General features: G+C 41.4%; 1 protein-coding gene across 1 annotated transcript in view; it reads left to right on the top strand.

Moving 5' to 3' along the window:
• ATP2C2 (ATPase secretory pathway Ca2+ transporting 2) overlaps positions 1-16,688 on the top strand; it is a 116,898-nt gene that overhangs the window by 77,194 nt on the left and 23,016 nt on the right. The window contains exons 14-16 of the mRNA XM_069085645.1: positions 1,812-1,913; positions 6,012-6,101; positions 11,647-11,748. Of these exons, the coding sequence (XP_068941746.1) occupies positions 1,812-1,913; positions 6,012-6,101; positions 11,647-11,748 (294 nt within the window). The remainder of the gene's footprint in view (positions 1-1,811; positions 1,914-6,011; positions 6,102-11,646; positions 11,749-16,688) is intronic.

Raw genomic sequence — 16,688 nt, 5'->3', positions numbered from 1 at the left:
AAGCAATAGGGCTTAAGTAACTTGCTCAAGGTTACACGGCCAGTTATTTCTGGGTGTGATGCTGAGTATCTGAGCCCGGATTTGATCCAGGTCATCCTGACACTGGAGCCGGTGCTCTTACTCGCTGAGCCACCTGGCCGCCCCCTCTTTTTTTTTTTTTTTTAAAGCAATTGGGGTTAAGTAATTTGCTCAAGGTTACACAGCCAGTTATTTCTGGGTGTGGTGGTACGTATCTGAGCCCGGATTTGATCTCAGGTCATCCCAACTCTGGGGCTGGTGCTCTTACTCGCTGTGCTACCTGGTCACCCCAGAAGGTCTCTTTTAACCTGTTAAAGCTCATGGGTTCATAGGCTGGTCCATTCTATCTCCAAAACTCATTCACCTAAGATTACAATACAATACCATACAATAAGAATACAATATAAACAATACAATACAATAAGAGTACAATATAAACAGAACAAGCAGGGTCAGTACCATGTGGTCATGGACACATGGTAGCTGGCTAGAGAAGGTAGCTTTTGACAGCTGGAGAGGGGTGGGAGGGTGGGGGAGAGAGAGAATTTAGAAAGATAGATAGACAGACAGATTGATTGATTGATTTGGGGAGGGGGAAATTGGGGCTAGGTTACTTGCCCAGGATCATACAGCTAGTCTGAAGTCAGACTTGTTCTCAGGTCCTCCTGACTCTATGGTTACTGCTCTATTCACTGGCTGCCCCCAAAATCGTGTATTTTTAGACCTTTTGTATTGTACACTCAGTTCTAGCTTAATAGCAAATTAAAAGGAAATTTTCTTACCCCGCAGTAAGCCAAAAGGAACCACTAATAGACTACCTAAACCAGTCTGAAATGCATTCCTAGAAGGCGGCTCCCAAGCCTCCACATTGATTGGCAGCAGATAGGTAATATTATATATGCTATTAAGACTGACCTCGGGGCAGCTAGGTGGCACAGTGAATAGAGCACCAGCCCTGGAGTCAGGAGGCCCTGAGTTCAAATCTGTCCTCAGACACTTAACACTTACTAGCCATGTGACCTTGGGCAAGTCACTTAACCCTAATTGCCCTGCCCTCCCCCCTCCAAAAAGCAAAAAAAAAGACTGACCTCATGGGCTAGCACCCTTGTAAAAACAAACATTGTTAAGCCTGCCATGAGAAGAATACCATGCTGGGTGTGTGGTCAGTTAGTTTAGATGCTACAGAGCTCTCAATCTAGTAGGGGGAATATGATAACTCTTAATATATCATTGTTATCTTACTATATTATGTCATGCATAATATAACGATATGTATTATATGATAAGCACATTATAGTGCTCTAAGACAAAGTACTGTCTTTTGTTTGTTTGTTTTTGTTTTGTTTTTTTCCAGGACACATGATTTCCATTGTAGACCCCCAACTATTCTAGGACTTAAGAGTCTTAACAAGTTGCCTGGGCATGGCAAGGTTAAGGTCTTGCTTGAGCTCCCACAGTTAGAATGTGTCAGAGGCCAGGTCTACACCTCTGTCTTTCTGATAGTCTGGTTCTCTGCTCTGCCATATTGCCTATTGTTTATTATTAATGATGAATAAATAAAAATGGGTTTTAAAAATGTCTGTTTCGATTGGAATATAGGGGATAAGAATTCAGGAGACTGTGTGTAAAGCCAGGATGCAGCTAGAAAATCTCCTTGTGCTATCATCACTTATCACCATTTCCACTCTGTTTTGAAAACCCAGGACTCGAAGAAATGGTCTAAAGCCCCAGATGTTGCTAGCTGAATACTCAAGCTAAATCTGTTGTGACATATGATTCATTCTCTCTCTTAGGTAAGCGGCGTCGGGTATGATGGAATAGGCACTGTGTGTCTTTTACCATCGAATGAAGTCATAAAGGAATTTTCTAATGTCTCAGTGGGAAAATTAGTAGAGGTAAGCATGAAAGGGGAGAGGGGAGAGGAGGGAAATTCTGTTTGAAGCTGGGAGATAGGGTGATAAAGTAAAGGTAGTATTGGCCTCAGGGGCATAAGAGCTACGTTCAAATTTCAACTCTCCTACTTAGTAGTTGGGGCACTAGAGGCAAGTCAATTCCCTCTCAGAGGCAGCTGAGGGTGGGGTAATGGGTAGAGCTCTGGGCTCTAAGTTAGGAAGTCCTGAGTTCAAATCAGACAATTAATAGCTGTGTGACCCTGAACAAGTCACTTACCCTCTATTTGCCTCAGTGTTCTCAACTTTAAAATGGAAGTAATAACAGCAGGGTTGTTGTGAGAATCAGATGAGATGGTATTTGTTAAAGCATTTGACATGGTCCCTGGCACATAATAATCACTATATAATTACTTCTTCCCTTCCCTTCCTTTCTCTAACCCTCACTTACAAGCTTATAAAATGGGGTTAATAGTTATTTGTATTGCTTGCCCTGTAGGGTGGTCATATTGGTAAATATACTACCTATGTAACCTTGATCAAATCACTTAACCAGTCTGGGCTTTCCTCATCTGCAAATGAGAATTTGGGACCAGATTATTACAATAATGATTGACACCTAGTGCTTTAAAGTTTGTAGCATATTTTACATTGATTAATTTCGTTTGATCCTTACAACAATGCCATGAAATAGATGAGGCAGGCATTGTTACCCCCATTTTGTAGATGAAGAAACTCAAGCCAAGAGAAGTTAAATGACTTGACCAGGGTCACGTAACCAGGCAGCACCAGAAGTCATAACTTCCCTACTCCCAGGTTCAGCTTTCTGGCTGCTACAGCACAGTGAGATCTAAGTTCACTTCCAGGCTGTTATCCTATGATTTTATGAACCAAAAAGTGCTATAGAAATATTCTATTAGTGAAACTAATGGCTGAGACAGAAGGCTTTTTTGTCTACAATAGGGTGTGGTGGCATTGTTCCCCATCAGGAAAAGGGTGTTGCAAAGCAAGTTACAAAAGCCTGAGCTGACAGAAAGACCATACAAATAATAAGAATGAATGGGGAGTTACTAATGAAAGATTCCACAATAAAGTTCATAAGTACAAATCATACATTATGTTCAAGGTCATACAATTTGGCATTTAATTGCTTCCTGTGTGAGTGTTCAAACAACCAATATTTATTAAGTAATTATCGTTCGCTGAGCACTGTGGTACAGGGCCAGGGTACTTACACATGCACGCTATCAAGACAGAAATGAAAAGTCCCTGCCCTCAGCACATAGACATGTAATATATGCAAAGTATGCCCAACGTAATTTGGGGCAGGGAAGCACTGGTATTTAAGAGGAATCTGGAAAATTCTCATGTTGGAGGGCGCCTTTGAGCTGAATTCTGAACCAGGGATTCTAAGAGGCGAAAATATGGAGGAGGGTCAGTGCAGACATGAGAGGGAGCCTGTGGAAAGACATGGAGATGGCAGATGAGTGATGGAATGGACTGTGTCCAAAACTGTACAAGCGCTATTTTGGCTGGACTCTAGAACACTATAGAATAGTGAAGGTAAGTAATGCATCCTAAGTCTGAAAGATTTAAAGGGGTTTTAAAACTCAGAAGTGGTTTTATGCGATCCTTGAGTCATTGGACCTTAGTGAGAAGAGCAGAGATGTGGTCCTACATGGGCTTTAGTAGCATCCCTTTGGAATCTCTGTAGACCCAAGACGAGAAAGGAGAGACTTGAGGGGAAACCAATTACAGAAATGTAACAGCAGTCTAGGTGAGAGGTGATGAGGGCCTCAATGAGGGTGGTGGCAGTGTAAATGGAGAGAAGTGGAGATTCAGGAGATATCATGGAAGAATTGACAAGAGTTGGAAACTGATTGGATCTTTTGGGTGAGAAGTAAAATGTCGCTCCAGGGTTTCAAAGCTGAGTAATTAAAAGGATGATGGTGCATTCAACAGAAATAGTGAAGTTTGGAAAAGGGTGGAGGTGGACTTGGGGGTAATGTTGAATTTCAGATGGCTGCTGGACATTCAAGGTGGAGCTTCTAGCAAGCAGCTGGTGATAGGACTGGCATTGAGGAGAGACCAGGGCTAGCTATATTGATTTGGGAGTCTTATGTGTACAGCTGATAAGTCCAGAGGACATGCTGGGATCACACTGGATGTAGGGGAAAGAGAAGAGAGCCCAAGGCAGAGCATTGAGGGGAGGGATACCCACTTTTAAGGGGCAGGGCATTGTTGATGATCCAGGAAAGGAGATGGAGAAGGAGCAGTCTTTTAGGTAGCAGTGGAGCGGTGTCATGAAAACACAGAAGTGAGTATCCAAGAGGAGAGAGCTGTCAAAAGTGTGAGATGCTGCAGACATCTAGAATGATTAAAACTGAGAAAACAGCATCAGTTTTGGCAATTAAGAGATGACTAGAGTTGGAGAGGTGAGTACTAAAGTTGGAAGCCATATCACAAACGACTGAAAAGTGAAAGACGAATTGGAAATAGTTAAATGTAGACAGTTTTTTAAATGGGTTTGACTATGAAAAGAAAGATGAATGATGATTTTTTTTTTTTTAAAGCAATTGGGATTAAGTAACTTGCTCAAGGTTACACGGCCAGTTATTTCTGGGTGTGGTGCTGAGTGTCTGAGCCCGGATTTGATCCAGGTCATCCCGACACTGGAGCCGGTGCTCTAACTCGCTGAGCCACATGGCCGCCCCTAAGCAATTGGGGTTAAGTAACTTGCTCAAGGTTACACGGCCAGGTGTTTCTGGGTGGGTGCTAAGTGTCTGAGCCCGGGGTTCGATCTCCAGGTCTTCTCAACACTGGAGCCGGTGCTCTAACTCGCTGAGCCACCTGGCCGCCCTGAATGATGATTTTTTAAGTGTAGGAGAAAACTGAAAGTGTTTGTACACAGAAGGAAAGGAACCATTGTATATAGAGAGAAATTAGCCACAACATCATCATCCCGCAAGATCACATAAGCCATAGTATTCCCACCTTGGCATGGTCTCCTCCCATTAGAGGCTGGAGAGGAGAGCTCTTCCCCAAGCCTTCATTTAAGGAGAGCACAGAGGCCAGCCACATCTTCATTTCTCACCCAGCTGCAGTCCTTTGGAATTCCCCATCAGTGCTTCTGAAGCAAGTACCTTCCCTTTCCTCCCCACCCCACCTGCTTTACAGCTTCCTTTTGCAAGCTGTCTGCCCCCATTAGATTGGAAGCCCTTTGAGGGCAGGGATTGTCTTTCTTTTCTGTGTTTGTATCCCCAGTGCTTGGCACATAATAGGCAATTGGTCAATTGATTGATTTGAGAGGAGAGAGATAACTGTGGGGTCAGTCTGCTGGAGGAGGTGGGAGCAGAAGGGACCTAGGGTATGGTAGAGGGAGGGTTGGTCAGTCAAGGCAGCATTGTAGTAACACACACATAGAATGCAGATGTTGGTGTCTGGGGACTTGACTCTGAATCTCTGCTCTTACGCTCTTAAACTACACTGTATGACTCCTGGACAAGACACTTGACATCTCTGAGTCCAGCTCCTCATTTCTAAAATTGGGATAATGATGCTCACACCTTATGGGGTTGTTGTGAAGAGAACACTTTATACTAAAGCCTTGCTCTTAGTCTAGTTCCATTAGATGAAGTATAAACTCCCCGAGGACAGGGGCAGGTCTTAGGCATTCTGTGCATTTGTTCAGCATGTGTTCTCGGATTTTTTTTTTTTTTTGAGGGGAGGAAGGGCAGACCTGGATTTCTTTCTTTAACACCAAAATGTCCTAGTAAAGAAATTCCTTCTATCAATGTTGATTGGGAAACTGCAATTTAGTCTTAGAGACTTATGTGAGGTTAGGTGACTTATCCAGTCCCAGAGTCAGTACATGTCGGTGGCAAGGCTTGAATCCAGGCCTTCCTGACTCCCAGACCCCTCTTTACTCCCTCCCCCACATTAACATCTAACTGATATTAGGAGACAAAAATCCCAATCTCAGAAATTGTAGCAGAGTGTCATATACTGGTATTTCCCATGCTTGTGCCTGAGCTAGATTGGGGCTCTGAGAACTCAGCTCTATATCCTAGCTAAAAATGATCTGTAGTGATTCTTGGTTTTCAGGCTGGCTGTGTGGCAAACAATGCTGTGATCAGAAAGAACACTGTGATGGGTCAGCCAACGGAGGGAGCCTTGATTGCCCTCGCAATGAAGGTAGGAGGGCTTGGGTCTCTTTGTATTTGGCACTTGTCTAAGGATTGGGTTGTTTGGTAGAACTAGACTTTCTAGGCTATTTACACATAGAATGAAATGCTCATTTTGTAAGAGAAAATGGCCCTGAACCAATATAGCAGGGGTGTGGATTGACTTGAAGATCTCTATTTTGTGGGCAACCATTTTTCAGAAGTCTCAGGATGAAGAGGTCGGAATATGTAATGTGTTCCAGCACCAGATTCTATAATCCTACCCTACAGTGCACATAATTCTGGCCTGGGCAATCTCTTTAAACTCATTGTGAGGTAGCAATGGGGGAGACACAATTCAAATGAGGTAATGTCTGGAGTGCTGGGCTTGGTGTCAGTCACCTCAGATACTTACTGGCTTGTGTCTCTATGCAACTCATTGAACCTCTGAGTCTCAGTTTACTTATCTATATGAAACAGGGATAATGATTGTCTTCCTAGAACAATTGCAAAGACTGAATCAGATAATGCATGTAAAATGTTTTGCATGACATTTAAAAATCAATATCCAAATATCAGTTACTATCATCATCATTGTCATCTCATCTTTTTTTGATGGGGTTAAGATAGAAATGGTCTTGGGACAAGTCATTTATCCTCCAATTTTTAAACCATGTTCAACTGACTATTGCAAAGAATTGACATGTGAGGTTGCTGCTGTTTGTCCTTCCTTCTCAAAGGCAACCATAACATCAGGGAGGTGGTGCCATAACTCTTATATAATGTTGGGCTTAAACTGTCTCCCTGGAAAATGCCACTTTTCATATCCATTTTAAAAAATGTATTTACTTTTAGTTTATAGCATTTAGTTCCACAAGTTTTTGAGTTCCGAATTTTCTCCCCATCCCTCCCCCCCATGGCGGCAGGCAATCCAATATAGATTCTACAGATACCTTCACATTAAACATTAGTCAAGTGGTAAAGAAGAATTATAACCGATGGAATGAACAACAAGGAAGAAGGGACAAAACAAATCGAAACACAAAAGAGAGGGAGCAAGTGGTTTGTTTCAATCTGCATTCAGACTCTGGAGTTCTTTCTCTGGATGTGGATATCTCTTTTCATCATGAGTCCTCTGGAGTTGTCTTATAACCTTGCATTGCTGAGAGGAGCCCAGTCTATCTAAGTTATTGCAGATATGATGTGTCTGTAACTGTGTACAATATTCTCCTGGTTCTGCTCCCCTCACTCAGCATCAGTTTATACAAGACTCTCCAGGTTATTCTGAAGTCCATCTGCTCTTCATTTCTTATAGCACATATATTCTTATAGAATGTAATAGTATTCTATTACATTCATATACCACAACTTGTTTAGCCATTCCCCAATTGAAGGGCATCCCCTTGATTTCCAATTCTTTGCCACCACAAAAAGAGCTGCTATATTTTTATACATACAGGTCCTTTTCCCATTTGTATGATCTCTTTGGGATATAGCCCTAGAAGTGGCATTGCTGGGTCAAAGGGTACGCACATTTTTATAGCCCTTTGGGCATAGCTCCAGATTGCTCTCCAGAATTGTTGGATCAGATCACAGCTCCACCAACATCGCATTAGTGTTCCAATTTTCCACATCTTCTCCAGCATTTATCATTTTCCTGTTTTGTCATCTTTCAAATATTATTGTTTTGGGTAGTGTATTTTAAATGGAGAAATTTTCTATGCAGTCATCAAATACTTTAGCATTCTCACTATAATTAGGTTAATGTTATATATTTGTAGTACATGAATAAGTTATGAGTGCAGAATTGAGTCAAAGGCTTTGTAATGATCAATGAAGGCAGCATAACTATGGTAGCACTTCGGGGAATTTTATTCAATAATTACTAAATGAATAGTAAGTTATACTATATCCCCCTGGGAATTTGGGGTACATTTATTGTTGTTGCTGCTCTTCAGGCAAGATATTGGGGTTTTAGTTTATAGGGTTTTCTTTTTGGTGATACAAGCTATAACTGCTTTGTATGAAGTACACAAACACATCATTGCACTCTATTGGAAGGTTGACTGGTATTCTAATCTTTTGGTAATACGTGAGGCCTTCTGTTAAGAAAGGTGGGATCAGGCTTCCATCTGAGAAGATGCTGGCTTACTGCTTTGTTAGTGATTCATGTGACTGAATCATTTGAGTCAATATGAGTCAACTGCTTTCCAGTTTTGTAGAGAAGCTAGAGTTTCACATCATCTTTCAGGGATTCCCCTCTTTGTCTGATTTCTTTACTTCTCTATTCTTTCTTGTAAAGTTTTCAATTAATGTTGAATAATGTTTATTCTTTATACTTCTTCAATACTTTGTATCTCCTTAACTTCTTGACTTTTGAATTCAGCTGCTGATTAAATTCTATAGGAGAATGTGTTCCTTAGTGATGGTTAACAAATACCAGCTTTTGGAAATTATTCTGTTTTGGTCTAATTGGTCTGTTAGTTGTTTTCATGCCTTCACATGCAAAAAGGAATTTGCAGAATTCCAGTCTATGTTTGCCCTTTCAAAATCACCCGAGGCATCTCTGCTGTTTTCGGCATCTGTTTCATGATTAGTATAATTTCTGAAATTTGCATTAAGTAAAGACTTTCCATCCCCAGTCTTTTTCCCTTTTCCCTTTTTTTCACATCTTAGTAGATTCTCAGTTTATTCATTTCATCTAAGCTAGGTGTAGGAATGAAGTTGTTTTTTATGGTTGCCCTGTACTGGTCAGCAGTATACTGTGTTACTTGTCGCTGAGGATGCCACTGGCAAAAAGCAATATATAGTCCTTGTTCCACTCCCCTCCCCCATGATATGGACAATGGGTTAGGCTCTGAAAGGATCATTTTTATTATCACCATCCTCTCATGTTCCCATTTCCCCAACTCGATAAAAAAGTCGCTAACAAGTTGCTATTCTGTTATTCCTTCATGTCTCCTGTTCTGTGGACTGTTGCACAGGTTGGTAAAATAGTGCCCTTTTTGTAGTTGAATAATAGCATTAGGCTATTAGCTCAGCTCCGTAGGCGCAATACCAGTACCCTCAGCACAATTCCAGTAGCAAGCAAGTAAACAGGGATGGGATGTACCTCATCCCAGTTCCATGTGACTTTGAATCCCTAGGTCAGCCCTCTGTTTTTGGAAAGGTTTTTCCTCCATGTACCTTGGGGATTGTATTTTGGATGATGGCATCTATCTAAAATGTTATTAGGTTTTTTGAATCAATGTTTTGTCTGATTGATTGTGCAAGATAACTGGGATAAAGTTCTAGATCCCACACAGTTTACAGGTGGAGGTCTATATGGTATGGGTATTTGTTTCCGTTGGTCCATGAAAGATAACAAGCTTCTGATGTATAATTCTGGACACTGAGTCACATCAGGCTAGGTCTTCAGTATGTTCTAAACCTTTATAGCCGACTGGTTAGTAAGTCTTAATGATAACCCTTCTGTAGTTTTTAGTAGTAGACCTTAATTATTATTATAAATCTGTTTTAACAAATATGCATGACTCTGCCATTCATTCAACACTTAATCCAAAATTATTTCAGTAAGTTTTTGACCTGTTCATCAGGTGCTCAAAGAATGTCCCTCAATCCTTTCCCTCCTTTTTGGCATCTGGGAGCATTCATCTTTCTGTATTACCTTAGGATGATGGGCTCTATATTTCTTATTTATCTTTATTTCTTAATATTGTATAGGTTTTTTTTTTTTATTATGGTGCTTTCTCAATATCTTATAGTCCATTTATAATACATGTTCATTAAGACTGGCATTCTATTGGTCTTGCATTGAGTCTGTTCTTCCCATTCAGTTTGGATTTCAGAATGTCAGTAAGTTGTTTAATATATTTGTCAATAGCCTTCTCCTTGACATATTTGGGGGGGGGGTAGTTTGCTTTTTGTTTGGAGGGCAGTTGGGGTTAAGTGACTTGCCCAAGGTCACATGGCTAGTTAAGTGTCTGGGGCTGGATTTGAACTCAGGTCCTCCTGACTCCAGGGCCGGTGCTCTATTCACTGTGCCACCTAGCTGCCCTGTCTCCTTGATAGATTAATGCTGATGTGTCTTGCTTGGAAGTGAATGAGTTATTTGTAGGTATTGCTTTTATCCATTGGTTCCATGGGTTATTATTATTAGAAGTAATAATGATTATGCCTGAGAACAATAGGAGATGAGGAAAGGAAATAGGAGAATAGGAGGAAGGACAAGAAGGTGATGGAGGGAAAAGAATGAAGGCTAAGAGGAAGGGAAGAGAGTGTAAGGGAAAGAGGGGAGAGAGGGAATGAAGAAGAAAGAGAATTAAAAGGTGCTTACTGTGCAGAATACTTCTCCTCTGCCTGGCCCACCTGTTTTATCTCTCTAGTGTCCTATTGCAGTAAAGATTAGAATCAATCACCTTTCCAATAAATACTTCAGGGAGGAAGAAAATGGTGGGGAGAATTCTAATTATTTATTTTTAATATTTAGAATTTAGAATTTAGAATTCCATTACTTCTCCATTCCACCTCCAGGGAAATTACAAGAGCCGATTTCCACAAACAACTACTTATAACTTATTCAACCCCTTTCAAACACTTCAAAACACTATTTTAGAAATCCACACTGCCCAAATTAGAGAAATTCAGGCATTTACTTGTTCAGCAAACATTGACGTATTATGTGCTCAGCACTATACTAGAAACCTTGTGTGGGTGAGGGATGCAGCTATGAAGAAAACATAATAATCTGCCCTCACACAATGCCAGGATTGGAACTCCTTGTCAACTTTTAGCCTCACATGGAGAAAATGTGCTTCTGTAGAAAAGAGAGATATTCATAAAAATCACAACCACCACCCTAGGATATTGGGGTTTGGAGACTTAGGGGGCCTTAGAGAACTTCTGGTCCAACTCCATTATTTCACAAATGAAGAAATGGAGGATCAGAAGAGAAATGACTGGCCCAAGGTCACACAGCTAGTAAGTAGAAGAGCCAAGATTTCAACTCAGGCCCTCTTCATTCCAAATTTGACCAGTCCCAATAAGTTTTTTTTAGGAGGTTTAATCTGGGCATTTATAATAGAATCTAATCTAGTACTTGTCACACATAATTTTGGGAAATTGCTGAATCTTGAGAATTCTAAAAGCTTCCCTCCCTCTTTTCTACCTCACTTTCCCAAACCACAACAAAGCCACACTTAATCCCTAGTATCTGTTGTGGTTGGCCTTTCAAAAGCTGCAAGTTATTACCAAGTCCACGAGGCTTTGCCATTGGGAAAAGATTAGAAAGTCTAGGAGAGAGAACCATTGAATAATAAAACTGCTTCAGACAAAGTCTTTTTTTCTTTTCCCAAAAAAGCATCTTTTCTAAGACCCAGAATCTCTCTTAAATAGTTAAGTGCATTGAAAAGAAACAAAATGGCCTCTCTGCCTCTGGGAGACAAATACTTTGACTTCTCATCCATGTCAGATGATTTGAATAATGAATAATTCAACTTTATAGAGTTTTGCTTCCAGATTAATTTGTGATGATTCATTTACTTTTTTCCAACATTCACATTTTTTCATTATTTTAGATGGATTTGAGTGACATAAAAGATTCCTACATCCGAAAAAAAGAGATTCCATTTAGCTCAGAACAGAAGTGGATGGCAGTAAAATGCAGCCTTAAAAATGAGGTAAAGTTTCTGTTTTCTTTTTTTTTATAAATTTCTGTTTTCTTAAAATTATGAAAAGAAATAGGAATGAAGATAAAGTTTCTAGAACATATCTCTGTTAGCTGCTACAGAGGAGAAAGTTGGCTGTGAGGATTTGACATTGTTCAAAGTCATTCCCTCTTAGTATTTGAATTGGTGGAGATGGGGAAGACCTGGTCCCCTGCCATCATGGAGCTTAAAGGGACAGCTGACTCCCCAGCAGAAATTCTTCTGCCTGTAGGAACTGAAGAGGATGGAGTCTTCTGTGATTCTTGATTTGGGCTCTATAATAGGCATCACACCTGCGTACTCAGAATGACAGAATCTGAGAGTTGGCAGGGACCTCAGAAGCCATCAAGTCCACCCTCCAGCCCTTTCCCTCAAGATGGAGCCGAAGGCGAAGATGGAAGCTGTTGTCCCCCTCAAGACAGAAGCCAAGTCAAGGCCTTGAAGGCCAAGAAGGTGGTACCGAAGGGTGTCCATAGCCACAAAAAGAAGAAGATCCGAACATCCCCCACCTTCCGGCGACCCAAGACACTGAGACTTCGAAGGCAGCCCAAATACCCTCGGAAGAGTGCCCCTTGCAGAAACAAGCTCGATCACTATGCCATCATGAAGTTTCCCTTGACCACCAAGTCTGCTATGAAGAAGTTGAGGACTACAACACCCTAGTCTTCATTGTGGACGTCAAGGCCAACAAGCATCAGATCAAGCAGGCAGTAAAGAAGCTGTATGACATTGACGTGGCCAACGTCAACACACTGATCTGGCCTGATGGAGAGAAGAAGGCCTATGTCCGTCTTGCTCCAGACTATGATGCTTTAGATGTTGCCAACAAAATTGGGATCATCTAACTTGCTGTGTCCCATTCCACCTACAATAAAAAGTTTTCCAGAATAAAAAAAAAGTCCACCCTCCACCTAAACTCTAGCATATTTGACTGGTGGTCATCCAGACTCTGCTCAAAGACCTCCAGCTGGGAAGAACCCACCACCTTATAAGGCAGCCCATTCCACCTTGGGAGAGCTCCAATTGTTGACAAGTTTTTCCTGACATTAAAGCTTAAATTTGTCTATTTTGCAACTTCTACTCTTTCCGTATGACAGCTCTTCAAATACTTGAAGACATTTAGCATCTCTCTGAAGTGTTCTTTCTCCAGGCTTAAAAGGCCCAGTTCCTCCAATCAGTCCTCATATGTTATGAACTCAAGGCCATTCGTCGTCCTGGAGGGTAACTCTCCAGTTTATCTGTGTCCATTTAAAAATCATGGTTCTCAGAACCAAAGACCAAATGCAAAACTCCACATGAGGTCTGATATGGGCAGAATCCAGTGGGACTGTCACCTTCCTGTTCCTGGAAGCTGTGCCCTTCCTAACATGGCCTATGATTACATTAGTTTTTTTGCTAATCACACCCCTGGTTCATGTGGTACTTACAGTCCTTTAAAATCCCCTGATACTTTTCAACTACTGTCTATCCATGCCTCCCCCATCTTATTATACTCTGAATTTGATTCTTTTGTACCCAAGTGCAAGACTTTATGTGTATCCCCACAGAAATTCATCTTAGTGGGTTGAGTCCAATTTTAGCTTGTCAAGATCCTTTAGAATCCAGACACTGTCATTTACTGTGTCACATGTCCTTCCAAGGTTGGCATATCTACAAATTGGATGAGCACAGCCCCTGTGCCTTTATCCAAGTCACTGATAAAAGTGTTAAGCAATCCAGGGTCAAGAACGGAGTCATGGATCCTGCCACTGGAGACTTCGGACATACTGACATTCAACCATTAACAAATCCTCTTGCTGTTCAGTCATTTTTCAGTTGTGTCCAACTCTTCATGACCCCATTTGGGGTTTTCTTGGCAGAGATACTGAAGTAGTTTGTCATTTCCTTCTTCAGCTCATTTTACAGATGAGAAAACTGGGGCAAACAGGATTAAGCAACTTGCCCAGGGTCACACAGCTAGTAAGCATCTAAGACCAGATCTGAACTCATGAAGATGAGTCTTCCTGATTCCAAGCCCTGCACTCTATCTACTTCACTACCTAGCTGCCCCAAACAAATCTTCTGGCCATTCTCCCAGTTCTGAAACCATCTAAGTGTATGAACATCCATCTAATCCACACCTCTCCCATGTTTTTCACAAAAATAGTAGGGGGCATTTGACCCAGTGCTATGCTAAAAACAATTATGTCAATGGTATTCTTGGCAGCTACAAGATTATCAGCTCTGTAAAAGAAAGAAATAACAGCTGATCTGGCATGACCAGATTGGGATGGAATGTCACTCACTTTTTGGAGTCACCACTTCCATTTCTAGACTTTCACTAACCTCCCCTGTCTATAATTTTCCCTAGGAGTTCAAAGTTAAGGTCATGACCTATGATCTACAGACTCTATTCCCTTCTTTTTTGAAAACTAGAAGACTTGCCCTTCTCCAGGTGGGTGGTGACTGCCCTGTTTTCCATGTCCTTCTGGATATCTCTGACAGTAGCTCAGCAGTCCCATTTGCTGGTCCTTCCAATACTGTAGCTCATCTTGGCCAAGGGACTGGGATTCATCAAGGGCAACTTGGTAACTCTTACTTGAATATTAACTCCATGTGAGCCTCTTTGGTTCTATCATTTCCATTGCAAAGGCCATTCTCCTTGGCAGAGTAAACAAAAACAAGGGGAATCAAGAAGCTCTTCCTTCTCTCTGTTGTTTGTTATTATTGCCCCCATCCACTCCTAGTAGAGATCCCATCCTTCCTTCCATCCTTTTCTCCATTAATTTTTTTGTTTTTGTTTTTTGGAGGGCATTGGGGTTAAGTGATTTGCCCAAGGTCACATGGCTAGTTTTTGTGTTAAGTGTCTGAGGCCGGATTTGAACTCATGTCCTCCTGACTCCAGGGTGGGTGCTCTATTCACTGCACGACCTAGCCACCCCTATAATTTCTTTTTCTTTTTTTTTTTTTGGCTTTTTTGGGGAGGGTGGGGGAAACAGGGCAACTGGGTTTAAGTGACTTGCCCAAGGTCACGCAGTTAGCAAGTGTCTGAGGCCAGATTTAGTTAAGTGTCACGCAGTTAGTTAAGTGTCTGAGGCCAGATTTGAACTCAGGTCCTCCTGACTCCAGGGCCAGTGCTCTATTCTGTGCCACCTAGCCGCCCCCCTTTTTTCCATTTTTCAAAGCTCTCTTGGTCTCTAGCTTATTTTGGTCTCAGCTTTAGCAATCTTGACACTGTTTTTCCAGGACTGTGCCACACTTGAATATTCATCTTCCTTACCTACCTTTCCTTCTCTGTGCATCTCTTTCAAAATCTAATGCTATATTCCCCATATAGCTGTTTCTTCACAAAATTCCCATTTTTCTTTTATGTCTTCATAATTTTGTTCTTGAGCATCTTTTTTTTTCCTTTTTGGAGGGGGGAAGGCAGGGCAATTGGGGTTAAGTGACTTGCCCAAGGTCCCACGACTAGTAAGTGTGTTGTTGTCTGATGCTGCATTTGAACTCAGGTCCTCCTGACTCCAGGGCCGGTGCTCTATTCACTGCACCACCTAGCCACCCCAGAGCATCTCCCATTCTTCCTGGCCTGCCTCTATGGAATTTTAGTCCATGGAACTCCATGTCTCTCCTCTGAACTTTTCAATCTGTTTTCCCAAAACCTAGGGTACATGTCAAATTATGCTCAAATTTCCTCTCCTTTATCACAGACTTTAGATGGGAAGGTTGTTTGTCGCCACCCCAGAAGCTAATTCCTTCGTTAGTGCAAATGAGATTCAGTAAAGAATTTCCCCTTGGTGCCTCCTCTACCTATTGAAGGAGGAAATTATCATCAAGGCAAGTCAAAAAGTGATTGGCTGGTCTGTGTTTGGAAAATTGAAGTCCCTCAACACTACCATATCATGCTTCTGTTCTAGGCTTGTATTGTTTCCCCAACTCATCTATTTCCTCTTTCTGTTCAGGTAGCTTCAATGACAAAATCACTTCTGGTTCTCCTCCCACTGATGTTCACCGGAATGCCCTCCCCCACACTCACCTCCTGCTCATGATAGCTCATGGCAATTTACAGCTTCCATGATTCATTGCTTTGAGCAAATATTATCCCTGATTAATGACTGGATAATTAAAAGTTTTGCCCTTCAAATTAGTATGAGCTTCAGTAGCCTCTAGAATAAGATACGGACCGTTTAGCTTAGCATTCAGAGACCGACAAAATCTGGCCCCAGCCCAATTTTCCAATCTCAGTTCCTCTTCCCAATTCCTCTTCACACATACTTTGCTTCTGCCAAACTGGGCTACTGTTTCTTTCCCATTTTATCAGTGTATTGATGCAAGTCATCTCCCACGTCTGAAATGTACTTTCTCTTTTTCTCTACCTGTTAAAGTACTTCTCTTCCTTCACAATTTAGCTCAGAATATTACCTCCTATATGTACACATGCCTTGACTTCCCACCTACTCCAGTCAAAAGTGATCTCATTCATTCATTCATGAAGCCTTAGAAGAACACCTCTTCTCAAGAGGCTTCCAGTCTACTCCAGGGAAACATGCTGTATCAGAAAAGTACATATAAAATCTATACATAATGCCACAAAGTAAATTCCAAGGAGAGGTGAAGGTATTAACTACAGGGAGATCATGAGCTCCTGTAGGAAGGGGCACATAAACTAAGAGACATTCACAATGAGGCATCAGGGTAAGGAAAATACAACACAGGAGATGTCAAGGCAGTCAAATAGGTAAGAGAAAAACCAGGAGACATTAAAAACAAAACAAAACTTAAAGGAGAAGCAATTCTTCAAGACAAGAGGATGGTGGACAGTTTCAAGAGCTTCAGAGAGCTTAAGTATGATGAGGAGGGAGAAAAGGCCACTGGATTTTGTAGTTGAGAGGGGCCAATTTTAGTTAAGTGCTGAGAATTAAAATCATATAACCAGT

Source organism: Petaurus breviceps, unplaced genomic scaffold, assembly GCF_028583685.1.
Source record: "Petaurus breviceps papuanus isolate PSGF00001 unplaced genomic scaffold, PetGlider_PUasm1.0 176, whole genome shotgun sequence".
NCBI lineage: Eukaryota > Metazoa > Chordata > Mammalia > Diprotodontia > Petauridae > Petaurus > Petaurus breviceps.
This window is presented reverse-complemented; position numbering and strand designations above follow the sequence as displayed.